The 27,595-nt window shown below is 34.6% G+C and overlaps 1 protein-coding gene across 2 annotated transcripts; it reads left to right on the forward strand.

Annotated features, from left to right (window-relative positions):
* The first annotated feature begins 314 nt into the window (after positions 1-314).
* On the forward strand, positions 315-15,793 carry LOC131153989 (phosphoglycolate phosphatase 2). Of its 2 annotated transcripts, XM_058106436.1 has the most exons (12): positions 318-588; positions 711-778; positions 867-959; positions 1,701-1,772; positions 2,372-2,443; positions 3,095-3,214; positions 13,362-13,421; positions 13,505-13,557; positions 14,078-14,175; positions 14,281-14,380; positions 15,054-15,157; positions 15,380-15,793. In XM_058106436.1, exons 1-12 carry the CDS (start codon positions 468-470, stop codon positions 15,478-15,480), a joined length of 1,062 nt encoding a protein of 353 aa, XP_057962419.1. In that variant the 5' UTR covers positions 318-467; the 3' UTR covers positions 15,481-15,793. The 2 variants fall into 2 exon arrangements, with proteins under 2 accessions (XP_057962420.1, XP_057962419.1); XM_058106437.1 differs by lacking the exon at positions 3,095-3,214 and having other exon boundaries at positions 315-588.
* The last annotated feature ends 11,802 nt before the right edge of the window (positions 15,794-27,595 follow it).

The following is a 27,595-nucleotide window of genomic DNA, read 5'->3' on the forward strand; positions in this document are numbered from 1 at the left end:
TTACATTTCATTTGAATCAATTCAATTTAAAATTTTTCTATGTGATAATTGAAAAGAAATAAGAAAAAACAAATGTATTACTATCTATAGTATAATTTACTCTTAAAAAGTATTTTTTATTAGTTTAAAAAATTTATATTCAAAGACAGAATCCATGCTATCAAAGGTATTGTTAATTTTTTTTTTAAAAGTCAATGTGAAAATATGAGTATTTAAATTAACTAGTTAATTCAAAATCCATGCTATTAGTTGAACCCGACCCGACCCGACCCGAAGCGAGCTAAATATGGTTGTCAGGGTGTGTTTGGATTGGTCGGGTGGGTTTTGAGATTTCCTCAAACCAGCACGCCGCACGCCCACGCTCAGGTCAGGGGATCGCTCGTTCCCAATCCCCATTTGGCCATTTCCCACTAGTTCTATTTTTAATTTTCTATTGTTGCTCCTTTCTGATTCTGGCCTTCAAAACAATGACCACCGGAAACGAAGCCAGCGTCGGAATTACTAAGGCCGGCGCTTCTGCGCTTCTCTCATCGCACAGCGCCAGAGATTTATTCGATTCCGTCGACGCTTTTCTCTTCGACTGCGATGGTCCGACAATTAATCGTCTCTCAGTTCTCTTTCTTCTTCTTCTTCTTCTTCTTCTTCTTCCAATAATCGTTTATTTCAAAATTTCGGTTGTTGCTTTCTCATCTCAATTTGGTAAAGTTTAGGTGTTATTTGGAAGGGCGATAAGCTGATCGACGGTGTCGCGCAGACTCTAGAGATGCTCCGATCTAAGGTTCTTCACTCCTCTCCTGTGTCTTTTTCTGTTTTGGATTTGTAAGTTCATTCTCATTTGCTAATAGTATGTGATTGTGTTGCTGCAGGGGAAGAGGCTGGTGTTCGTTACCAACAATTCGACGAAATCGAGGAGGCAATATGCAAAAAAGTTCTGCTCCTTGGGGATTGTTGTTAGCGAGGTTTGTGTCTATACGATTAGGCATATAAGCATAAACACACACAAAGAAATTAAACTGTAGCATAAACACACCAAGAAATTAAACTGTAGTATTACGGTTAAGTTATGATGCATTGATGCTACATGGTTAAATTATCGCTTGAGGCAAATATCAAGTTTCTAATATTTGTATAGCACTCAACTTAGAAGTGTACTATAAATAGATATGCCTATACTTATTCAATTTTAATTTTTTAAACATTTTTAATATACCACTTTTACTGTAAATACGGACAAGTTTTTCCAACGTTTTGGTTTTCTTTTATGATTATGCCTTTTTTGAGGATAAAATAATGTTGTGTTTAGGCATATGAATTTGGGACTTCGAATTTGAATTTTGAAGTGTGAATTTGGTTGAATGTCAATGCAACTCTGTTTTATTATTATTTTTTCTTTGGTTGTAAATTACAAAATCCCAAATTCATTTTATCTAGCACGATATAGAATAAAATTATATTCTAATGTGTTGTCATATGTTTATGTTGTGTTAAAAAAGTATAAGACGAGTATCTAAGAAGTGTCAAAAAAGTATATAAAAAACCCTTAAAATTTAAAAATGGTTAACATGTTTCTATAGTGTCAGGCACTACTTGTAGGAGTGTTCCAGGTCAATGGCTGACATGGATATGGCAACCTTATAGATGTCTTGGTGCTACGTAGCTAAATTCTACTCTGTTCTCTGTCACTCTTGACCATTTTGCAGGATGAAATTTTCTCCTCATCATTTGCAGCTGCAATGTACTTGAAGGCCATTGATTTTCCTCCAGAGAAGAAGGTCAAGAGTTTATTTCCACTCATTCCTGACTATTTGAGCAGTATAATCATTCTTCGGCAAGTCTTCCAATTATTCAGCATGTAAAACTCAATTGAAAAGCAGTGTTACTTTCTCTTGTTGGATGATGATTATAACACCAGTTTTCAGGCTGAAGTTCATGTTGCTTTCATATTTTGCTAGCCTCGTGTTTGTTGTCATTTTAGAGACTAGATAATGAATAGCCTAGTGTTTTTCATCTAGTTGTGCAGTTCTACATTAAATGTTTATAGATGCTTTACAGTTTACACACATTGAATTAGGAGCAACTTGATGCTTAGATGTTTGTATTTCTTTTTGTTTTATTTTTTATTTTTTCCATATTTTTGCAAGTATCCCCAACCTTAATGTAATATTAGATTCAGGTTGAAATTGAATGGCTGAAACTTTTGCAATATTAAAAAAAAAAAAAACTATTTTAATGAGCATTGTTGTTCTTTTAATTATTAATCATGCTGCTTTTCTCTAGTTGATGTTACTAATTGAGATATCTAAATTCATATAATAAATAAAAGTAGCTTAAAATTTAGTCTTTTCAAATCCTTCAATTTATTCTGTTTCAGGTTTATGTAATAGGTCAGGAAGGCATATTGGAAGAGCTCCAACTTGCTGGATTTACTGGTCTAGGTGGTCCAGTAAGTCTTCTCCCTCTCCCATTTTTTTCTTTAAAAATTATATATATATATATATATATATTTAATTGATTTCCACTTTTGAGTGCTTGAAGAGTACTGACTTCCTTTAAGATTCAATGGCTCTTGCAGTATGTTTTGAGTTAATTATCCCAGCTAGGTTAAAAGCAGTTCATTACTAGCCTTCTCACTGCTCTTTTTTGGAGTAAATATAATTATGCTGTAATTTTTGGTTCTTGAGGCTTATTGTTGTCTTTATTCCTTGTTTTTGGGTTTTAACATTCAAGATCACCCCTCTAGATTCTTTTGGCAACTTGGCTAGTTCAGCTGAGCTCCGATTCCAAATGCTGATTTGTGTCAAAATAACTTTAATGCTCCTGTAGCACAAGGCAGAATGACAGGTTTGTTCCAATAAATAGGTTTTTGTTTCACTTTGATAAACATTGAAGTTTTGAATGAATTCTGATTCAACATGCTTCTGAGTCCAATAGATAGGGCTAACGACACTATTTCTCCTGAGATTTGACAAAATGACACAAACCTCCCCCATGATTTAAAAAATTCTCATAACTTCCCCCTGGAGGTTTGGCAAAAATATTTAGACTTCTGATGAGAATCAACAAGCATCATTGAATGATCCATTGCATGTTTCAGTTGTGCCTATCACTAGAGCGAGATCCAAGAAGATCAAAGAAGCACTTCATGGGCTTATTCAAGATATTTGGGCTTATTCAAAAACGGAGCACTACAAGTTTGGCCTTAAGAAAGATGAAGGTTTAATAAAACTTAATCCAAGTTTTTGATGGAGTTGATCTTGCTTAATGGCTGTAATCTCCTTAATAATTGTGTGCTAATTCAAATATGGGATTTGACTTAATGGTGTAATATTGTAAGACAACTTAGCTTGCATGGGTTTTTAGTAAGTTGTGAGAGTCATTAATGTGTCTACTAAGTTGGTGTATTTATTATGTGTGTCTCCCATGCTTGTGTAGGAATTGCTCAGTACTTAATGTCCTTGTCCCCCATGCTTGTGTGGAAATTGCTAAGTGTTTAATGTCTTTGTCCCCCATGTTAGCTATATATATCTTACCATTGTAAGAGGACAACATAATGGAATAAAAATGTGAGGCTTTGTTTCTTCTTGGTTCTTTTGAGAACTTGTGAACTTATCAAGGAATCCTTCCTTGTGGCGTTCAAATTTTAAACCTTTGGTTCGTGATGCAATTATAATCATTGGGTCAAGGTTTGTTACTTTATACTTTCGGTTCATGTTTCATTTATAAACGTTGGGTCGGAGTTTCCTATCAAAAATCTGAATTATAGCTTTCTTGGGCAAGCATTCCAATATTGGTTGTTGGGTCTCAACGCATGTCGGTTGAGGTTCGCATCAACTTCCCTTGAGCTTTCAAAAATTCTATGGACCTCCCTAGAAGCAAAAAGACCTGGACCTTTGCTTGTGTTTACAAAATGACAAACATAGAGAGGGGATATAAGTGCCAAAAGTCAAATGTTAGGGGGTTTTGTGGAATTTTGAGAATCTTAGTGGAAGTTCACTTCTTTTTGTCAAACCACAATGGAGGTTTGTGGGGGGTTTTTGAAACTTCAGGGGAGGGAGAAAGATTTAGTGGACACAATTATGAGAAAAAAAGTTAATATTCTGCCTCCAAGAAACTAAGTGGGTAGTTTAGAAAGTTTGAGAATTGAAAAATCAGGATTTGAACTTTGATACATTGGAAAAGAAAAACGTAAGAATGGAGTAGAAATCATTATAGACCATAGTAGTCAAAAGCGTGCCTGAGGAGTTCCTGGGCGCGAGGTGCAGTGGGGCGACAAGGCTAGCGCCTCACCAGGGTTCAGGCAAGGCGACCTTCAAGAGGCGCAGCAAGGCACACTGAGTATCAAGGCGCCGAGAGTCGCACCTTGAGATATCTGACCTTTTTAACTTTATTTTTTTTTAACCTTTTAAGAAAGGAAATGCAAGGCTTTTGGCAGACATAGCTAGAGCCAGAGCCAGAGCCTTTAAACCAGCACTAGCCCTAGCCAGAGGCTTCAACTCGAACCAGCAGGTACAGGCTTCATCTTTGAGCCTTGGAACCAGCATGAAACACCTTTGTCTTCACGTCTTCAAGTCTTTGTGCCTTCGCCAGCAAGAGAGCCTTTGCAAGAGCCCTTCGTCTTCAAGGTTCAAGCCTTCGAACCAACACTACATTTGTCTTCGATCCTTAAAACCAGCACGAAACGCCTTCATCTTCAAGTCTTCGAGTCTTCGAGCCTTTACCAGCAAGAGGGCCTTCGCAAGAGCCCTTCATTTTCGAGGTTTGAGCCTTTGAACCAGCATGACCTTGTCTTTGCTAGAACTTTCAAACTAGTGAGAGGCTTCAAGCCAATGAATCGTTATCGCCAGTCTTCGTGAGTTGTCAGGCTGCTTCAAACTAGTAAGTCGTCTTCTTCTTCTTCTTCAGGGCTCAGCATTTTGCTGCTGCCACTGCCCTTGCTTCTTCTTCTTCTTCTTCTTCTTCTTTGTATTCCTCAGGGCTCAGTATTTTGATGCTGCTGCCTGCTGGTGGCTGGCAGGGTGCCCTGCTCTTTGCAAGTTATAGATAACTTGCATTAAGCGTCTAAGTTAATATTATATAATATGTAATTAATTATGTAGTTTAATGCAAGTTTATAATTAATATATAACATTTTTTTTTACTGAATTTAGCTGCTGTTTTGTTTGGAAATACAGTATACAAACTGAACATTTTTCTGAATTTAATTTATTTATCAATTTAAGTTTATTTCTGAAATATAGTATACATTGCTTTTGCATTTAGGATAACAGGTCTTAAATCTTAAATGGGTTTTGGAAACTTTGGCTCTGCAAAGAAAGATCCTGCGTGGGAGTATGCACATTTTGTAGTCATAATTTCTATGCATTTATGTTTTGGTATTGAATATTTTGGCATTTTAAATTCTAATATTACTATTGATGTGTTCATTTATCAATTACCCATCAAATAGGCATTGTACACAACTTTAATAATTGTGCGCCTCACCTTTGTGGGGCACGCACCTTCACCTCGTGCCTCGGCTCCAAGTACCCTTTGCGCCTTGGCGCGCTTTGTGCCTTTGAGAGTGACTACTATGTTGTAGATAAAGACTTAAAAGATAGTGTTGGAGATGTCAAAAGAGTAGGGGATAGAATTATAAAAATCAAGATGGTCTTAGGCTAAGAGTTAATAAATGTCATTAGTGCTTATGCTCCTCAAATAGACTTACAAAAAACCTTAGGAAATAAAAATGAGTCTATGGATATGATCTTCGAATTCTCTGTCATATGATTTTTTTCTTTTTACAAGAACTACTTGCTTTAAGAAGAGATAAGAACATAATAACCTTGAAGAGTGGACAAAATAAAAGTCAAATAGATTTTTTCTTAACTAGGAGGGCAGATCGTTTGTCATGGAAGGATTGTAAAGTTATCCTAGGTGGAAGCTCAACTACACGACATAGAATTCTAGTGTTAGATATTAAAAAATGGAAGAGAAAGGGTAATATAAATCAGTGCAAGAGAACTAGGTGGTGGAACCTTAAGGGAGAAAATGTAATAAAATTTAAAGATAAAATAATCAAAGATGATGATTAGACAATAGGGGATGTTGTAGAGGTGAACACACTTTGGAGTAGGATAGATAGCTCTATTAAAAAGGTAGCCAAATAGATTTTAGACGAATCAAGAGGAAGATTCTAGGATAGCGAAGAAAGTTGGTGGTGAGATTAAGATGTTTAAAAGCCTGTAAAGAATAAATAATTTGGTATAAAGACATGGCAAAAATGTAAAAACATGGAAAACTTTGAAAAGTATAATGAGGCGAGAAAAGATGCAAAAAAGGTTGTTAGTGAAGCTAAACATAGAACATATAATAATTTATATTCTAGATTAGATATAAAAAGGAGGAAAGAGACATATTTTAACTTGCTAGAGCTAGAGAAAGAATAAGGACTTAGGTAATGTAAAATGTATAAAAAATGATAATCATATTGTTTTGGTAAAAGAAGAAGACATAAAAAAAGATCACGAAGTTACTTTACTAAGCTATTTAATGAGAACTAAGTAGAAGACTTAAACTTAGAATTGATGAATGAGGAAAAGGCTAAAAATATGATATTATTTGCAAAAATTAGGGTTAATGAAGTTAAGTTTGCATTAAGAAAGATGAAAAATGGAAAATCTATAGGATCGGATAATATCCGAATCAAAGTTTGGAAATTCCTAGGTGATAACAGAATTGTATGGTTAACCAATTGATATAATACAATTACAAAAAAATTAGAAATTCCAATTGAATGGAGGAAAAACACTTTAATACCTATGTACAAAAATAAACGTGATATTTAAAGTTGTGACAACTATCGTGGAATTAACCTTATGAGTCATGAAATGAAACCATGAGAAAGGGGAATTGAACAAAAATTAAGATTAGAAACAAGGGTCTTAGGAAATCAATTTGGTTTTATGCGTAGGAGATCCACTACAAAAGCTACTTAAAGAAGATTTTTGGAAAATTTAGGTAAAAGAAGAGGGACTTGGATATAGTTTTTATTGACTTAGAGAAGGTGTAAAATCGGTACCTTGGGAAGTTTTATGGTGACTTTAGACAAAAGGATGTATGTGGTAGTAGGTATACTGATGTTATTAAGGATATGTATGATGAAATTATGACTAGTGTTAGGATTACCGGTAGAGAGGTTAGGAAATTTCCAATCACAATAGGTGTACATCAAAGATTTGCTTTGAGCCCTTATTCTTTTGCTCTAGTGATGGATGAACTTTCTTAGAATATCCAAAATGAGGTTTCATAGTGATGTAGGACAAGAAGCATGACCTTGGGAAGATCCATGTTGGAGACTACTTATCAAGAATTGGATTGATTATTGTTGGGTTAAGTTAGTAGTTTATTATGTGTGTCTTGTATTAATTAGTATAGGATTATTGCGTATTTGGGGTTTGTTTGTAATATTTGTGTAAAGTTGGGGTATGTTTGTAATGTAATGTAGTTTTAGGGGTTTATATGTAATTTCATTTGAAGAGGCTTCCTTATAAATAGTGTGTGAAAGCCATATTTAAGCAGTTGTTGATAAATTTGAATTGGAAGTGAACATGAGTTTCCCCTTGGTATCTCCTCTCTCCTCTCTCTCCCTTCTTCTCTTCTAATTTCTCCATGGCTGCAGAACCTTGATGCTGCCCCTGCATCATTTGGTATCAGAGCCCAACCACGATCTTCATTCTTCCATTTCAGTCCAACCATTTTCCCTTCACTCTTTTCCTCTTCTCTTCTTCTCCCTCCTATTCTTTGTTCTGATCTCCTGTTCTGTCCTTAATTCCCTGCTGCTCAGCAGCACTCTGCCCTTTTCTTCTCTATTTCTCCTCCATCTCTTCCTCTCTTTCTCTTCTATTTCTCTCCCCATAATTCCCTTGGTTCTCTCAATTCTCTTTCCTTTCATGTTTGCTGATCTGAATTTTCTTTTCTATTCCGATTCTCTAATCTTCTTCCTCTTCCCTTCTTCTATCTTCTTCGCTTTTCTTATCTTCATTCTATGGTTCTCCCTATCTCCTACCTCTCTCTGATTCAAACTTTTAGTTTTCTGTTCTGAAACTCCACTATTAAAAAAAAAAAGAGCGACCAAAAAGCAGTTTCCGAATTTTTCAGAAAATTCCAGCCGTGTCCCTTTCTTTTGAATCTTAATTTCCAGCTTATACTCTACAACACCACCCACATCACCAAAAACAGAACCCCTGAAACCTCACCCCTCCAATTTTCATCGCTGTTCGACCATCAGAGGACACCCCATGCGCCAGCTAAAACATCTCCAGCTGTCCTCTTTTCGAAAGCCCTATCCTCCTGTGCTTTTCTCATCACACCACTAACACCGTTGTAGTTCCCATTCCTTGATCTCTCTTTGCCCCAAAAATCACTGCTGGAAAGTTGCCACTGGCAATTTGCATCCCCCACACGCCGATGACTGTCCTGCTCCCAGAATTGAGAGAAATTGGCTCCAACTACGATTTGCAGCACAATATTTTGGTTCCTAAGTTGAAATTGTGCAGGGAAAGCGCTATGATATGCTGTGAGAAGCAAAAAATTGCTGCTGCCAACATAAAAAATCAGGTTTTATTGCTGCAATATGAGAGTTTGTAAGTGTGTTTGTTTCATTTGACATGACACTCAAGATCTAAGGTGAATTGAAGATATTTCTTGAAAATTGGGAGTCAAGTTTATGGTTTGCATGATTAGTTTGAGAATTGTGGCCAAGTGTGTTACGAACTTTTGGTGATATATAGTTGCAGTGTATATAAGTCTAGCAATAAGGTGACAAATTATTGGACAAAGGAATGCCATTTTTCATACCGTGGGCACAATTTCAAGATCTTCAACACCTTTCTCAAATGTGGAAAAAAATTTGCAAAATCATCATTGATGGAAAATGTCCAACGAATGTGGTTTCGATAAATGGGGTCACTCGAATGCAGCTTCACTTGGAACCTCACCCAAAGCCTTATGAGATGTCTTGGATTGATAACACTACCTTACGTGTTTATGAAAGATGTTTGGTTCCTATCAAAATGGGTGCTTGCTTTGATAATGTTTGGTGTGATATCATAGTTATGAAAATTGGCCATGTACTCCTTTGAAGACATCCAAAATCTTTCAAACATTCCTATTGTAGAGATTGTCAGCCCTGATGAGTTCATTGATGCTCATTCTCAGGTCAAGTTTATGGTGCTGCCAAAGGAACGTGGTTTCTTGTCTTATCCAAGCGCTCACTTTTGAAGAATCCAAGTTTGCCTTTTAATTCTGATCCTCCAATACATCAAAATTTGAGGCCGAATTTTTTTAACTGGGGGAGAGTTGATGTAGGACAAGAAGCAATACCTCAGGAAGTATCATGTTGGAGTTAAGAAGAATTGGATTGATAATTGTTGGGTTATCTTAGTAGTTTATTATGTGTGTTTAGTATTAACTAGTATAGGATTATGTATATTTGGGGGTTGTTTGTAGTATTTGTGTAAAGTAGGGGTATGTTTGTAATGTAATGCAATTTTAGTGGTTTATATGTAGTTTCATGTGAAGATGCTTTCTTATAAATAGTGTGTGATAGCCATGTTATAAGCAGTTGTTGATGAATTTGAATTGGAAGTAAACGTGAGTTTCCCCCTGGTATCTTCTGTCTCTTCCTTTCCCCTTCTTCTCTTCTAATTTCTCCATGGCTGCAGAACTTTGATGCTGCCCCTGCATCACATAGTGAATGTTGTTTGCAAATGATATTCTTGATTGTTGAAACTAGGGGTGGAGTAGAATTTAAGTTAGAATTATAGAGAGAAGTTTTAGAATCTATAGGTTTTAGGACAAGTAGAAGTAAGACAAAATATATGAATTTAATTTCAATCATAGTAGGAGGAATTCTAGAGAAAAGGATTAAACTTGATGGTCAAGAAATCAATAGCAATAGTAGATTTTGATACCTTGGATCTATTAAGCAAGTTGAAGGAGAAGTTGAAGATGTAATACATATGGTTAAAATAAGTTGGGTAAAATGGATCTTCAGGAGTGTTATGAGATTGTAGAATACCCTTAAAATTGAAATGGAAGTTCCATACTGTGGCTGTAAGACAAGTTATCCTATATGGATCAGAATCTTGGGCAACTAAGGAATAACATATCCAAAAAGTAAAAATTTTATACATGAGAATGCTACGGTTGATGAGTAGTATAACATTAAAAGATAAATTAAGGAATGAACGTATTCGCAGAAGTTAGGCGTATCTCTTGTAAAGATAAGGGATGGGCGGCTCAGATGGTTTGGACATGTGCAATGTAAGCCAAATAGTGCACTAGTGGGATAGCAGAAGGGTAGAGGTAAACCTAAAATAACTTGGAATAAGATGATGAGTGAGGATCTAATAACCTTGTTTTTGTCTAAGGAATTTGCCTATGATTGTATAAATTCGCGGAAAAAAATTCATGTGACCCCGACCTCACCTAGTGGGATTCTGTAAGGCTTAGTTTATTGTTGTTATTGCTGTTGTTAGGGCTGGGGAGGTTTGAGTCCTTCGGCCATACTTTAGGGCAGGTCAGTGTCTTTTGTCCTAATAAATATAAAATGTTTTTGTTAAAGAAAGTGGAAATTTGCTTAGGGGTACAGTTTATGAGTTAGTGCTTACTCAAGCATGCACCTTTTTATAACCTCATATAGTGTGCAGCATTCACCTTGAGTGATACTTTTGTTATGTCTAATTTCCCATTTTGGTGTGATTAACTATGCTATTATAGTTCTCTCTCTCTCTCTCTCTCTCTCTCTCTCTCTCTCGTAAGTTATCTAGACATACATGTTGCCATTATGTGCACAAAAAAACAGAAGCATTTCTGGATGTTCCCTAGCAGTGAAATGAAAAAATTTACAAATCCTGTCTAACTGAAGTGAAGATTTAAAGCATTGGGAAGTGGCAATATTGTTGCAGCAATAAGTTTTAGTATCTATTAAACAATATCTCTTCACCAAACTCTTTAATGGATCTTTTGCATATTAACTTCATATAATCTATTCTTAATGGAATTTTTACAGTATTTATTTTATTTAACTATGCAATTTTCTTGGATAATGTTTGCGTTAGGAAATTATCACACAACAAAATAAGAACACAGATTAAGGCGAATGGCAAATGCCCCTACAAAAAATAATTCTACCAACAATGAAAAGTTTGCATCATTTAATTCTTACTCAGAAACCCAACCCCAGTACACCCAAAACCCCACACAGTTCTGCTGCTCCATGCTCACATGACTATGCACTCGCTACTTTTATGTACTGTACCTGCGGCCCTAGCCAATGATGCAAGTGTTAAAGCTTGATATACATTGTTGGCCCACAACCTAATAGCTTAAGCTTTTAGGTAAAATGGTACTCTATATGGTGTCAGGGCTGGTTACTAGGAGGTCTTGGGTTCTAGTTTTGTTGCCCGCGTTATTGACTGTTTAAAAAATTATTGTGTTCCCTATTATGGGTGTTATTTTTCGTGTGTTTATCTCTCCATGTGCTAATCGGGTTGCACGTGCGGGGTAGTGTTAAAGTTTGATATACATTGTTGGCCCAGAACCTAATAGCTTAAGTTTTTAGGTAAAGTGGTACTCTTACAATAAGAAAACCAACTGAACTTTGGAAACAAAATTTCCTATTTCAAAGGGATACAACCACCATAATTTCCTAATGCTACCAAATTTAAATAACCAATATGCAAAAAAAATTGAAACTCTAAAGAATTCAGTTTCCCTTTGCAATCAAATACATACCTTACATGAATTTCCTAATTCAAGCCAATTTCCAATCAATTTTGACCTTGGCTTGAATTTTGTATGTATGTCATTCCCTTAATAGCATATAGCTTCTAACCAGATCCTTCGACAAAGTTCTTTTATGCGTGGGATTTAACTCATTATCATTTAGAGTTAGACTTCCATTCCTCCAATCATGGTTCTTCCAATCATCTCATACATATTTTTATCACTCTTTCACTTTTCAAGACCACCATCAAACCTCCACTATTCTTCATAAATCCACCTCAAATGAAGTACCTACATCTAAGAGAATCATGTCTGATAAAAGAAATTAAATTATTATCAAATTCTGGCACATGTCAAAAGTCTTCACATGTCCATCGTGAAGTTTGATCTTCACAATCCCAAATGCCTATGGCCTTTTCTTCTCCATCATTAACCATGTGAACCCTTCTCAGTTTTCATAATTGTTGTGTCACTCCCTTTTTTAGCAAAAAGATGGCTACAGCCTGAATCAAGCAACTGTGCGACACTCACATTTCTTCTCCACTCCTGCGCTGTTAAAACTGTTTCATCATAATTTTCTTGTATGCTCAGCCATCTCTTCCTTTTCCTCCCTCTTTTCCTTCTCTAAAATCTTCTTCAATTCTTCTGACTCTAATTTAGAAGAACTGGATCAAGGGATTATTGTGTTTAATTGATTAGTTTATTATATGTTTTAGTTTTATTAGTATTGGGCTTATGTTTGTTGGGGTTTTATGTAATATTTTTTTTCATTTTAGGGGTTCTTTTGTAATTTCATGTAACTTTTTTTTGGGGGGGGGGGGGTTTTACATCTGTAATATCTTGTAATTTAGGTTTTCTTATAAATAGGGTGTAAAAGACATGCTAGAGTTAATATTTAATGAATTTGAGTTGAGAATTGAACGAGTGCACTTTCGCTAATCCCCTTCTTCCTCTCTTGTTCTTCTCCTCCCCTTCTCTCATCTATCTCTTCCAATTTCTCTCTTGGCTGCAATTCCTTGATGCTGTCCTCCATTGCCTACTCAATTAGAATAACTCCACTAACAGTAAAATGTAACGAGTTGCAGTAATTAAATTCTCGCTCAGAAACCAATTCCTAATGCACCCAAAATCCCACATAATTGTGCTACTCGAAAGCCACACAGCAACAAACTGACTATTATTATGTATTGCACCGGCTGGCCCCATGAAAGACATAAAAGAACTCATCATAATTTGGAAACCAAGTTTTCCTATCTAAAAAGGGATGCAGCTGCTACATTTTCGGATTTTCCTAAGCCTACCAAAATTAGGTTATGCCCGGGTACTAGAATAATCAAACTCTTCCCTTGTTGGGTTAGAAATCCACCTTTGCTTTATGGTTTCCTTTGTAATACACTGGTGAATCCTGTTTCTTTAAAGAAAATGTGGGAAAAGGTGATTATTTCTTTTACATCATTAACAATTGCTTAATTTAATGTTTCCTCTATCTCATTGATTCATTATTTTAATTTTAATAGTTATGAAATAGAGAAAAAAAAAATGCTTACTGCCTGCCTCTCTAGGATTGGAAACACTGACGCCACAATCAATTGCAGGGAGATGGGGAAAAAACTGTGGAGCTAAAGCCAAATTGCCTTTTCGAACATGATAAGAGTGTAATGTAGCATGTTGCCCATAATTTCTTGAACAATTCATCATCTGCATGACTGATTAAAGACATTGCAATTCATATTTCCAGGTTGGAGCAGTCATTGTTGGATTAGACAAGTACATTAATTATTACAAAATTCAGTAAGAAAATAAACTTTCTGTTCCTTTCTCTCGTCTGACTTCTGGAATCCTTGTTCCCTTCTCTCCTATGCCTTATTGACTTACGCAATCACATGTTTACCAAGGTGAATTGAACTGTCTACATTATGATCGACTCATATGGCTCTATTTAATTATTTCTTAGTAGATACAGATAGCAAAATGGGGTCAGGACTCTTGCACTAGAATGGTTTCTGCAGATGAGATTTGTAAAATCTGCTGACATATTTATATATATACTTTTTCAGTACAATAGCTTAGAAGCGTACTTAAATAAAATAGCTACAAGAATAATTTCATAACTTCTTGGACTCAAAAGTCATATGAATTAGAATATGGTGTATCCAGAGATTAGGATGGATGGAAAAGCTTGAGCATTAAAATCTCACCTCCTTAAATGGTGGAACCAGATGTCTCCTCAAAAAACTTAGCTGAAAATATGTTTTTGTATATTTTTTATGCTTGAGTTTTGTGTTGTGTTATGTAATTTTTCAACTGGCAGGTATGGAACCCTCTGCATACGTGAAAACCCAGGATGCTTATTCATTGCTACTAATCGAGATGCCATTGGACATATGACTGACTTACAGGAGTGGCCTGGTTCTTTTCTTCATTCTTTTAGCCCTTTTGAAAAAACAATACTGTAAATTTGTAACAACACAGTAAAAAATTTAGCTTCATGATGGTTTTATCTATGGGTTTCAGGTGCAGGATGCATGGTTGCAGCCATATGTGGGTCGACCCAAAAGGAGCCTATTGTGGTTGGAAAACCATCAACCTTCATGATGGACTTTTTGCTACAGAAGTAAGCAAAATACTACATTTTTATGGGTTTATCTTCTTGCTCAACTATGGTTTAATCAACTAGGAGCTGCATAATTATTATTTTTATCAGTAAGACTCAACTTAAATCTCTTGGCATGGCATCAAGAGCAGGAATTGCATGGTTAGGAAAAACAATAACGCTTCATTTGTGATTTGGAATGGAAATGTATGGGCTTGGCAGTCCCGGTCTGGTCATTCCTATTCCCACTGAACTAGAATGGTTCATTCCCACTAATGATTAAATTATTTAAATAGGAATGAGAGTCAGTAAGGCGTCTTAGGTACATTTGGTTTTTGTTACTATGATAAAGGGCAATATCGCAATTTTGAGGCATTAAAACTAATTCCTTCTACCTGAATTTTTTGTATGCCAACATTAAAACTAATCCCCTCTGGTTTCCCAATCCAAATTTCAGGAATGGTAATGGATCCCCACTAGGAATGATTCCTGACATTTAAGATCCAATTCATGTGCATTGCCATTCATTTGGAGTGACTCTTGCATGCCAAACTTGGCTAATAGAAACATAGTTTGATTTAAACTGAGGAGCCTAGACAATGAAATAATGAATTATTGTGAGCTATAGTAATAATCCATGCAGATGGGTGCAGTGAAAAATTTTCATGCTCAAGAATTGAATTTTGTTTTGCAGATTCCATATCAGCACATCTAGAATGTGCATGGTGGGTGATAGATTAGACACTGATATTTTATTTGGACAGAATGCCGGCTGCAAAACTCTACTTGTTCTTTCAGGTGTAGCTACTGGTCTTTCTTCTTTCTCTAACACACTTGCTACACATTTGGTATGTAGAAATAAAAGGCAATAGAATGGAATTTATCACTTGATTTTGTCATATTCTCCATTCAAACTTTCATTCCTTTTCTTTCTTGTATTTTATCTGCAAACCAACATCATGTTAGTTTTCAATTTATTCACAAGCTCTCCTGATGTTAATGAAAATCTTGCAATTGCAGGCGTAACAACAGAATGCACCCTAAAAGATCCTCTAAACAGCATCCAACCAGATTATTATGCTGGAAAGGTCTCTGACATTTTTGAATTATTGGGACCATAAAAGTTGATGGTCGCTCAATTATACTCTTTTGGACTTTAGAAGTTAATTTATTTATTGGGACCATAAAAGTTGATGGTCGCTCAATTATACTCTTTTGGACTTCAAAAGTTAATTTTGTGCAATAGGCTCTTTTGTGGGTTGTAGAGAAGTGGCGTTGCATCTAATCCATCCGATTCAGTTCAATTTTGTATACCAAACGGGTATAGCTATTGTGCTTTCCTTGAATTGAAAACAAGATGCACTTCTGTCCAGAAATGCCTTAAACAATTTCTTTTTGTAGTTTTGTATAATATTACATGCACTCTTGTCTGCATTGATTTCTCCAGAACAGGGAGCTTTCATTCCTGGTAGAAGTATATTTGAAAATATTTCTTTGGCATAAGAAATGGTTCATTCTTTGCATAAGAAGTCTAATAGTAGAAATGTAATGATCAAAGTGGACATGACTAAGGCATATGATAAGGTCGATTGAGATTTTTTAAACTTGATTTTGAAAAGCTTTTGATTCTCACGAAAATTCTGTGGTTTAGTGGCGAAATGTGTTCCCCTTCTTGGTTCTTCATTATGATGAATGACACTTGTAAATGTTTCTTTAAACCTTCTCGAGGGCTTTGTAAAGGAGATTCTCTATTTCCTTATCTATTTATTATTTTATAGGAAGTTTTCTCTCGGCTTCTAAAGAAAAATTTTATAGAGAATAAGATAGGGGTTTACTATCATCCTCGTGGGGCGCCTTTGACATCTCACCTTCTATATGCGGATGACATTCTTATTTTTGCCAATGATAAGAGAAGTTCTATTCGAATGCTTATTAAGACTCTAAAGAAATATGAGGATTGGTCTGGTCAATTGATAAATAAAGAAAAGTTAAGTATTTTTTTGTCAAAGAGAATTGCTTTTGCTCGGAAGAGATCTTTGTTAAGGATGACTGGCTTTGCAGAAGGAGGTTTCCCTGTTACATACTTGGGTGTTCCTTTGGTTTCGGGTCGTCTTACGACCCGTATTTTAGAGCCCTTAGTTGATAAATTAAGGAAAAAGATAACGGGTTGGAAATTTAAGCTTTTATCTTAAGGGGGCTGCCCAATTTTAATTAAACATGTATTATCATCAATGACTGTTCATCAATTGGCGGTTTTGGACATTCCTAATACTATTTTCACAAAGATAAATTCTATGTTATCGAATTTTTTTTGGAGTAGAGTAAATGACAAAAAGAAAAGGAATTGGTGTTCCTGGTCTAATATATGTAAGCCTGTTTGTAAGGGTGGTTTGGGTGTTAAGGATTTGGAGGAGGTAAAAAAATCATTGCATATGAAGTTTGTGTGGAGATTGTTAACTATGGATAATCTGTGGATTCAATTCTTTAAAGCCAAATATTTGTATAAGAAACACCACTTGAGAGAAATGAAACTAGATAAAGGAAACAGATTTTGGAGATCGATTGTTCGTGTGATTCCTGAAGTTTTAGAGCATGTTCGTGTTTGAATTAAAGAAAGGTTGACTTTTTTCTGGTTTGATCGTTGGTTAGCATCCGGTCCACTTTGTGCTAAGGTTCAGGAAATCAGTAATCATAGGCTATGAACTCAAGATTGTTGGGATAGAGATGGGTGGAATGTTGATTTATTAGTGGATCTGTTGGGTTAAGATCAGGCTGAGGAAGTAATGAACTCTACTATTTCTTGCAAGGAGGGTCCAAATACAGTAATTTGGGAACTTTCAACAGATGGGAAATTCACCACGACAAGTGGTTGAGAAATTATAAGGGAGTATAAAGAGGAATTTTCAGTTTCAAAATGAATCTGGCATCCTATGTTGCCAAAAAGGGTGTCAATTTGCATGTGGAAGTCTTGGTTCGCTTGTCTTCCGGTTGATACTCGTATTAAAGAAGTAGGTGTTCAGATGGCCTCTCGATGTGATTATTGTTCAAATGCCAATATTGAATCTCTAGACCATGTGTTTTGCACATGATTTTTTGCTCAAGAGGTATGGAAAAAAGCAGCAGTGGTGTTGGGTGTTAGTTGTATGACAACGAGTACTTGGAAAGACACAGTTAATGTCTGGTTTGGTTGTGCAAGACGGGCCTCACAGTTAGGCATTTTGGTAGGTCTTATACCTAGTCTCATCATTTGGAGACTCTGGACTCGTCGATGTAGAGCGAGAATGGAATCAATTCATGATTCGGTGAGAACTGTGTGGCTTGATATTAAATATTGGCCGAAATCAATTCCAGACAAGTTAAATAAATGTGCACCTGTTTCTTGCACGAATATTGCAGTCCTTCGTGCTTTGGATATTCAAGTAAAAAATGTGAGGGTTCGTCTTCCTCGTGTAGTCAGATGGTGTAAACTTGGGATATGTTGGGTTAAGTTGAATGTGGATGGTTTCCTCATTATCGGGTTATAGAACAAATAACATGGCTGAATTGAAGGCGATTATTTTATGGATTAATCTGCGCAAAGATCTCATATTTGATCAAGTGGAGATTGCATGTGATTTTGTTTTTTTGGTTCAGTGGATAAATTCTGGGAAGTGCTCGGTTTGAAACTTATGAGAATTGTGGGATGAGCTTATGCTAGCATAAGTGGAATATGTTTACAAGGAGGCGAATAAAAGTGCAGATTTCTTTCTATTTTCTCGATTATATAGTTGCCAGGATAATCTTCCTCAGCAAGTCAGGGGAATGATTCGATTGGATTTGTTAGGTTTTCTTTCTTTGCGCTCATGATGTTTTGTGTTATGTTCTGGAGTTTTGTTTATTTTCCACTTTTAGTTGTTTAGTTCTTAGTTTTTTTGTTTGGTTGCTGGTCTTTGGGTTTTTGGTTTGGTTTATGTTGGTTAAGTGAGTTTTAGGGTCTTGGAGTTTGCTTTTGTTGTCCCAAAGTCTCAAGATTGGAACCACGGTATTCCTCCGCCATAAGTGAGGGGATAAGTGAGGGGTTTTCTAATAAAGTTAGGAGGTGCCACCTTCTTTTACCAAAAAAAAAAAAAAAGAATAGATTAATACCAGTGTATGGTTATTATGAGTTAAGTGTATGTAAAATATCATCAGTTAATAAATCACAGTCATAAAACCATTCTCAGACCATACTACTCACACACACACACACACACACACAAAAAATTATTTATAAGCGAAAGTTTCCGAGGATAGGGGAGATTACATGTCCACACATGTAACTTCTCTCTGCTCTAATACGTTATGCAACTTGATATGATTACAATTGATACCTATCAAGGCACTTGCCTTTCTTAACAAGCCTTCAGTTGGAGAGTTTATTTCGTCCCAAATATATATAATACTACTACTACACACACACACACACACACACACACACACACACACACACACACAATTATTTATAAGCGAAAGTTCCTGAGGATAGGGGAGACTGCACGCCCATACATGTAGCTCTCCTTTGCTCTAATACATTATGCAATCTGATATGGTTACAATTAATAGCTATCATGACACTCGTCTTTCTCAGCAAGCTCTCGGGTGGAGAGTTTACTTCGCCCCAAATACATATAGTACTACTATTTTAAATACATGTAATACTTTGTTACTTTACTCTCTATGCTGTTATCTTTGTAAAACCTAACTCTTCGTAATCTCTGTTTTCACATGCTCTATTTTCTTATCACATACTCTGTTATCATATTTCACAACCTCTGTCTTCATATATTTTGTATTCACTTACACTGTTCTGTATTTACATGCTCTGTTCTATTATGCTCTGGTTAAATCTACACATATGAATTTAGAATTTACTATCAAATGGATAAAAACCGACATGCTTCCCCTCATGACGGGTTGTGCGACCTTTAGGTTGGACTTAACCTTGGTCGGCCCACTAGAGGGTCGGCCCACTAGAGTTAAATCAATTCCCAACTCTTCAGTCTGCTAGTCCGATTGATTTTCTCATGTTGGTCTAAACTATAAGGGGAACTCTACCCTTCACAGCTCAATCGATTATTTAATACCAACACTCTCTTTAAGACGCGTGGTTGCACTAAACTCTCCATAACTCTCGCAACGGTACCATGCGTACTATGGTCCACTGGAGTTCTCAAACTATACATTAAAATTTAACATTAATACTCTGCTCAAACAATTTATCTAATACTCAAAATAAGCGTTAGTAAGAAAAACAGAGATAATTAACCTTACTCACATTAACCAATTTTAGAAAATGTAAAACAACTCCAACCAATTATTTTAACCAGTCAAATTATCTAGAGAATTCATTACTTAAATCCTGTAGTCTTTTTCTTTATTTTAATCGGTTCATTTTAAAAAATAATAACTATTAACACAATCCTAAGCTCAAAACCCTCAGTTTAAATAGCTGACTTTCAAAACTTGCATGATAATCATATGCATACACATATAATTTCCATCATAAATGGTAGAATTTACAAAATAACTACCTTAATCTAATCTCCTTACCTGATTTCCTGAAGTTATGCTTGCAGGGTTCTCAAAACTGTGTCTGCGGCGCTCACACGAACCCTGAATTCATAAATCCTAATTTAATCAACTCCAACCTCAGGTAAAATACTATTTTAACATTTCCTAAGACCACAAACTCCAAATAAATGATTAAACTCTCAAAAATATCAAATTTGTTTAATTATCTAATCTTATCATAACCTTGGAGTGGTGTCTGGAAAGTCCAGTTCAAAAATCTATTTCGCTAGACTTGTATAAAAATGTTCCTAGATCTTCGTGGTGATTTTCGATCGTCGATTTGGCTTATAAATGAATGAGAAATCTAGAGAGAGAGTGGGAGAGTGTGAGGAAAGAGAATGAAAGAATGGAAGCAATTGGGCCAAAGAACAATTCAGTCAAAGGTAAATGTGGGGTGGGAGAATTCTGGAAGAATGAAAAGCAATTGGATTTCAAATTGAAATCTAATCCATCAAATTGCATTTAATGCAATCACATGCATATAATCTTATATTATTTTATATTAATATTATATATATATATATGTATTTAATTAAATCAATTCAATATTATTTAATTAATTAGTCACTAATATTTTTTTTTTAGGTTACTACATATTAAGAATTAAAAATGTGGATTCTTTGATTTCTTATTTTGCTTTGAGCATGTGACTATTATGTCATAGAGTCACTAGAAGCCTAAAAACTAAAATAAATTCAGTATAATTATTTATTGTAAATGTAACTCAGATCTTTCAATAGGTTTAAGAGGGAAACTAAAGGAGGGATATTTCGATTTTTGGACAAAAAGGGGTTTAAAAAATACAAAATAACCCCTAATTTTAAGTTGGCAGAAAAAAAAAAAAAAAGGCCGAATGTAGGGTCAAGACTTTGATTAGAGTAGAAAATTTTGAATTATCAGAAAATAATATTTTTTTGAGTAAAAGACACTCGCATTTCCTAAGATTTGACAAAAAAATAGGAACCTCTTCCGAGGTTTTAAAAATGCCACAAATTTGGGGAGGTTTTTGAAAATGTCATAGACCTCTCATGAAGTTCGTAAAAAAGACAAATCGTTTTTTTTTTTTTTTCCATTTTGTAAAAGGATAAATTTTTTTGAAGGAAGATCAGTCTTTCTAGTAAACTTTAGGGGGTGGTCCTTGGAATTCTTATAGCCTCAAGAAAGGGTTTTGAAATTTTTGTAGCTTGAGGGAAGACCATTGTTATTTTGTCAAAAGTCATGAAAAGTCGGTCCCTTTTATTAGGGGCGAGCATTCGGTCGGTTCGGTGAATTCGGTTAATTAATTGAATTAATAAAAAAATTTCGATTTAAAAATCTCATTAATCGAACCGATTGAAATTTCATACTTAACCGAACTCAAAAACCGACCGAACCGAATTTTGGTTAAATCAATTAACCGATTCTAATTGACTTAATAATAATAATAATAATAATCTAAAATCAAAATTCAATAAAAATGAAAATCGAACCGAACTGAATCAGCCAAATTTACTCGATTAATTCGGTTTTAATCGAATTATGCTCGCCCCTACCTTTTTATCCTATTTTTTTTATGGAAACTTGGAAACGTGGGTTTGGACCCTCCTATAAGGGGGACCATCCCTGAAGTTTTAAACTAGTTTTAATGTTTATTTTCAAATAGAAAAGTGGGAGATAATCTCGCAATTGCTGTTAATTTTTAGTAGTAATTTTAATGAAAAGCAGGGGATTGAGCCACGAGTTCTGTTTAGAAAACAGAGAATGGTCTTTGAATTTTTAAATAGTACTGCTGCAAAAAACATTTGTCCCTGTGCATGATTTGAGAAATACTTGAGTAGAATTCTCACAATTAACTAGCAATTGACCGTTAGGTACAACATGCATGATCAAAATAAACTAGCTCTGAAAGAACAACACAATGATATGGTATAAACACATAAGAAAACTGTTATGCAATCTATTTCTATCGTTTTTAAAAAAATAATATTTTTATTTTGAAGTATAGAATTTGGATTTATATAGATTTGACTAGAAGTTAGTACAAAATTATATTGATTTTATTTGAATTTTCAAATTCAAATCTAAACCCTAAAAGGTTGGATTTCTATTGGAGGCCTCAAGTATTTTGAAGTATAGAATTTGGATTTATATAGATTTGACTAGAAGTTAGTACAAAATTATATTGATTTTATTTGAATTTTCAAATTCAAATCTAAACCCTAAAAGGTTGGATTTCTATTGGAGGCCTCAAGTTCAACTCTTGAATGGGTGATCAAAAGATAAGTGCTAAATGATGGGTTATCTCTTGTTGTGTAATATAGGCTATTTTGGGACTGTAATAATAATAATAATAAAAAATCAAAATAGAGGATTCAAAACAAAGAATTTAGTGATCCAAAATAGCTATAGTTCAATGATGTACGTGCTTTAGAAGTGAGAGAAATGTATCTTTCCCTCAAAATATAGACAGCCATGCATAATTCAATAAGGCGATTTTCAAAGGAACCTGTTTTTACAACTTAAATTCTTCAGATGATAAAATTGTAGATTTCAATTTGTATTTCGCTCGATTATCTTTTTCTCAAATTGGTATGCAAAGATGATCTTTTTCAAATTCATCTTCTCTCTCAACTGTTTTCAGCAACTATCTTTTAAGAGTAAAAATCAAGGGCTTTGGTTTCTTAAGTCATACTAATGTACTCTTCGAACACACGGTGCTTATTAGATGACCAAAGGGAAACGATTTTCCTTTTATTTTCTCTTTTTCATTTCAAATGCACATGCACATAACAATGGTAACTAGTACAAACACTCAATACACTTTAAATTAAGAATTTAATTATCCGAACATAAAGACTATAAATCATACTATCTCTCACATGTTATGGGAATTTTGAAAGGGTGTATGATGCCGTCTAGAAATAAGCCCCAATTGGTTTTTTGACAAAGGTTTCAAGTTGCATGCAATAAAGATGTTAATTCAATATTTCAAGAATAAAGTTCTTTGTTTAGCACAACAATATTCCACAATTTAATTTAAGCTAGCAAACAGCAATATTAAAGTCTATGGATTCAAATGTGCTATTCAAGTATGGAATTTCAGGCTTACAAGCAAAGGTTTCAATATAAGCAAGGGTTTACAATATATGTCAAGGATTCAAACAATAACTGAAATTTATCACAAGATTCAATGGATGCTAGACATTGCTCAACATGTAGTTGGATCACACCATAGGTCCTTTGAACAAGCTTCGAATCAGCAAGACAATCGCAGCAATGGAGTAGAGAAATAGTGGCTATGTGGGTGGTATTTTGATGATGGCCATGTGGGTGTTGGAGGGGAGACCGTAAGTGCAACGACCTGCTTCTCTTAACATATAATAAAACATAATAAGTAAAATAGTCAACCCGAAACCGTGGGTAATGAGGACACTTGTCATACACAGCGAAACCTAGGTAGCAGTAAATATAAATCATCATTCTGATAACCACAAAATATTTAATACCAGAGCTGAGTACAATCCACAGTAATACTGTATTCATATACAACCTCAAAATATCAAAAATACAACTAGAATCCCATAACAACAATCTCCTGACCCTAGCCCAAACTTACCCTCCTAGTAGGGTAGTACAATCGACTCAACGGCGGTCACGCTCTGCCGGTCTTTCTGGGTTTCCTGAAAATCATTTAATGTTCGCGGGGTGAGACTGTAACACCCCAACCCCGAGGGGCCTGGGATATTAACTTTTTACCATTGATTTACAGTGGAAGCAAATAAACTCAATTGTTATTAAACCAGAGCACTAATTATCCATATTACAACCATTTATTTCAAAAGAAGAAAAATTACATAAGTATAAATATCTGACATCATACTAATATTTCTAAACAATCTTTATTTTTCTATCCCCACCAGCATGCTTGCTAAGCCTGATTTCCAACATGCTCTTCAGAGTTATCTGAAATAAAAATATGATTGGAGTGAGACGACGCTCAGTAAGTAAATAAGATTATTATTAGTGTGTGGCAAAAATGAGTTTTTTAAAAATTTCGTAAAACAATATTTAACATTATAACTTCAAAATTGTCTCTAGAATAAATATAAATTTAAAAATTTCTACATAAAACTTTTACCATCAACTATAACAGTAAAATTTTATAATCATATACTATAACTGTTAAATTAAACTTTTAACTTTAAAACTGTATAAATATTTAATGATAAATATTCATATACTTTTCCTTATACGTTTTCTTTAGATCGTCATTTAAGCACTAAAATGATCATTTTCATGTAAACTTATACTTTTCCTTCAAATCATCGGTAACTTTGTACACGTAATTAAATATGTATAAACATATATTGTAAAAACTACCCTTAGGCCTGTTTGCTGTAAATCATGTTTACCCCCATGACTGGGTTGTGCAGTCCGAAGACTGGACTTAACTGGCTGGTCGACCAATCTAAATCAACGTACATAAACTTTAAGTGAGATTTTCCTTATTAAGTCCTGGTCCAGAACCAGGTGTGCATTCAGGAGAAATCCAGTAATATAAATAACCACTCTATAAACAGTGTGGGTGTACTCTGGTCCGTATAAACTTTAAGCTGCGGTACCGAGCATCTGTAACTTTGAACTTTCGTTACCATAAGGGGTTTTAAAATCATTTTATTATAATTTATGCAATTTAAAATAATATAGTGAAAATCTCATCTTTACTCATATTTTAATAAAAAATATAACGTAAAAACAAACTCATGCCACACAATTTTGTGTTAAAAATATATATAATTTTATTTTTGAATAGAAATAAATGCTGAAAATTTACCCGAGGGGATTAGAACATTTCTTAACTCAAAAATAGATGCAAGTATATTAAAAATAGAACTGGTATAATTAAATACGTGTAAAATAAACTCATGGAAATTTTGTGGAACTAATTAACATAATTGAAATTTACTTATAAAATAAACTCGGGTATGAATTTTAAATAAAAAAAAAACTAACATAATCAAAATTTACTTACCTTATTCTTTTATTGTGTGCTACGAACACAATAACTATCTTTAAGAAATGAGATTGGAAAGAGTGGGTGATTGAAAATTTATTCAAAAATTCTTTCTCCACCACAAATTCTTTCACTCACTAATCCTTCTCTTCCTTGAAAAATTATTGTGAAAAAATGAAGGTTGAGAGCTCCCTATTTATAGGAAAATTTTGGGGAAAAAATGAAATTTATAAAAGTATAGGGAGATTGGTGAAATTATAATTTTTTTAAAATTAAAGAATGAGCAAGGGATGGGCAAGGTATGAGTTGAGTATGGGATGGGGATGGAGACCATGTGGGAGTGCTTGCCACCATTTCCATTAAATAAATTTTTAATTAATCACTTACCTAATTAATTAATCAATTAGTTAATTAATTATTTTATTATTTTTCTTAATCATTATTATCATTGTTATTAATTTTAAACCATTTTTAGTATTTATTTATTTTATTATTTATTTTTGAATAAGAATTAAATTTGAATTTTGAAAATTCATGTGGGGCCCCACATGGTCTTGTGGGCCCCATACCACTTTGAGACCTAAACGGATCCTACGTAATTCCAACAATCCTCATACGATTTTATGAGCCCTACACAGCTTCGAGACTCATGTAAACCTCCACACGGCTTCGAAACTCATGTGGGCCCCACACAGTCTTGTGGGCCCCGCATAGGATACCTATATTATTATTATTTTATCATATATTTTTACAAATTATGTCAGTCAAAACATTATTTTATGTACTTATTTACGTATATAAACAGTGTCTTGTGGCTCCGGGACTCATGTGGACCCCACATAGTCTTGTGGGCCCCACATTTGATACCTATATTATTATCATCTTATTATGTATTTTTACAAATTATGTCTGTCAAAACAATATTTTATGTATATATACTTATTTAGGTATACCAACAGTGTATATCCTGTTTATCCTATGAAATTCCATTTTGACCAGACCGACCTCTAGGGAGCGACTGAGCCGCAATGGTCTCTGAGCACTCGCTTAGACAAGGTCTTTCTTAGACATCAAACATGGAATCAAGGATCCTACAGAAAAAAAACACTTCTGTATTGATATTAACTTAATGACCATTTTTATTATTTTATTATTATTGTGCTTTAATCGTATATATATTTTGGGTCATCACAGAGACACTTCTTAGTAAGGGAAAATAAACTAAATACAACTATGTGACAACATGAATATTTAATGATAATATAGACATACAGTACATTCTTCATACCAGAAAACATTAATCATTTAATAACTGCATAAATGTATACCTTCATATATCTAATAAATCATACTAATAATAACTATCTGGTATAGCTAATAATACTGAAAACATACCCAGGATGAATAGCTAACTGATGTTATGTATTACCCCCATAACAGGTTGTGCAGCCCGAAGGCGGGACCCGACAATGGCTGACCAATCACTGTTAAGTACGATGGGCCCACCACACCCTGGTCCGGACTGCCAGGTGGACATCTACAACTCTACACTAAAAGTCACATCAGCTATCCATCTCTCACCCCCTCGTGGGGTGGTTAGCACCAATCTGAACATATATATATATATATATATATATATATATATATATATATATATATATATGATCTACATAGCTACCGTACTGTGCTCTTGAAATTGAACTAAACTAACATCCGGGTTCTGATAACATATAATATATGATAATATAGCGTTTAACATAAATGAATTGATAGCATTTTCTATAACTTCATAAATACGGCCTTGTGCCGAACATTTCATAAATACGGTCTCGTGCTGAACATTTCAAAAATATGGCCTTGCACCGAAATCATACGTAAAACACGGCCTCTCGCCGGCTATCAATCACGGCCTTGCGCCGAATACCTTTTACATATCATTCTGAATAATAAATTAATTATCATGTATTTTCAAAATCATAATGTACTGTATTATTTCATAATTCCTGAAAACATGCTTTACTCGTAAAATTTGTCATAACATAATACTTATCACGTAAAATAATATTTATGCCACATAATGCTGAATAAAATCATACATTTCATTCTAAAAAATACATTTCGTATATAACAATAGTATTTTCCCAAATATGCATTTTCTCAATAATATTCAAATATAACACATGCTTTCCTGAAAATTAATTTGTTGATAAATAATACTAATTTGCATGGAAAATATTTGCTTTAGTTTATTCCCTTACCTGATACTAAAAAGAAACCCCCTAAAAATCTACTCGTCCTGCACCCACAGGGTTCCCCGAGCAACACCCTGAAACCAACAACTCAAAGAACTAAATTTCAGTATTTCTCCGTGAATAACCTTTCCTATAACTACAGGAAGACCAAATTCTGAATATTTAGCCTTACCTTGAATCAAGGATGAATTTCAACTCAAACTCACCAACAATCCGCTCCGGCAGATATGCAGAGAACTTCTCCAGGAGCGTCATGGTGGCTTCAGATCATCGAACTGACGTAAATTCGGCCCAAGATCGTAGAGAGAAGGTTGGAGGAACGTAGAGGAGAGAGAGAGCAGTCTACGTGTCAAATTTCAGTCTGAAAATGAAGTTTGAGCAATTTATAATATGGGTTTTGTC

Source organism: Malania oleifera, chromosome 4, assembly GCF_029873635.1.
Source record: "Malania oleifera isolate guangnan ecotype guangnan chromosome 4, ASM2987363v1, whole genome shotgun sequence".
Lineage (NCBI taxonomy): Eukaryota > Viridiplantae > Streptophyta > Magnoliopsida > Santalales > Ximeniaceae > Malania > Malania oleifera.

Excerpts from the sequence above, each read along its gene's own strand:
- LOC131153989 (XM_058106436.1), top strand. The coding sequence starts at position 468 with ATGACCACCGGAAACGAAGCCAGCGTCGGAATTACTAAGGCCGGCGCT. Across the intron at positions 779-866 it reads TAGAGATGCTCCGATCTAAG|GGGAAGAGGCTGGTGTTCGT; the intron begins GTTCTTCACTCC and ends GTGTTGCTGCAG. Across the intron at positions 15,158-15,379 it reads AACTCTACTTGTTCTTTCAG|GCGTAACAACAGAATGCACC; the intron begins GTGTAGCTACTG and ends TTGCAATTGCAG.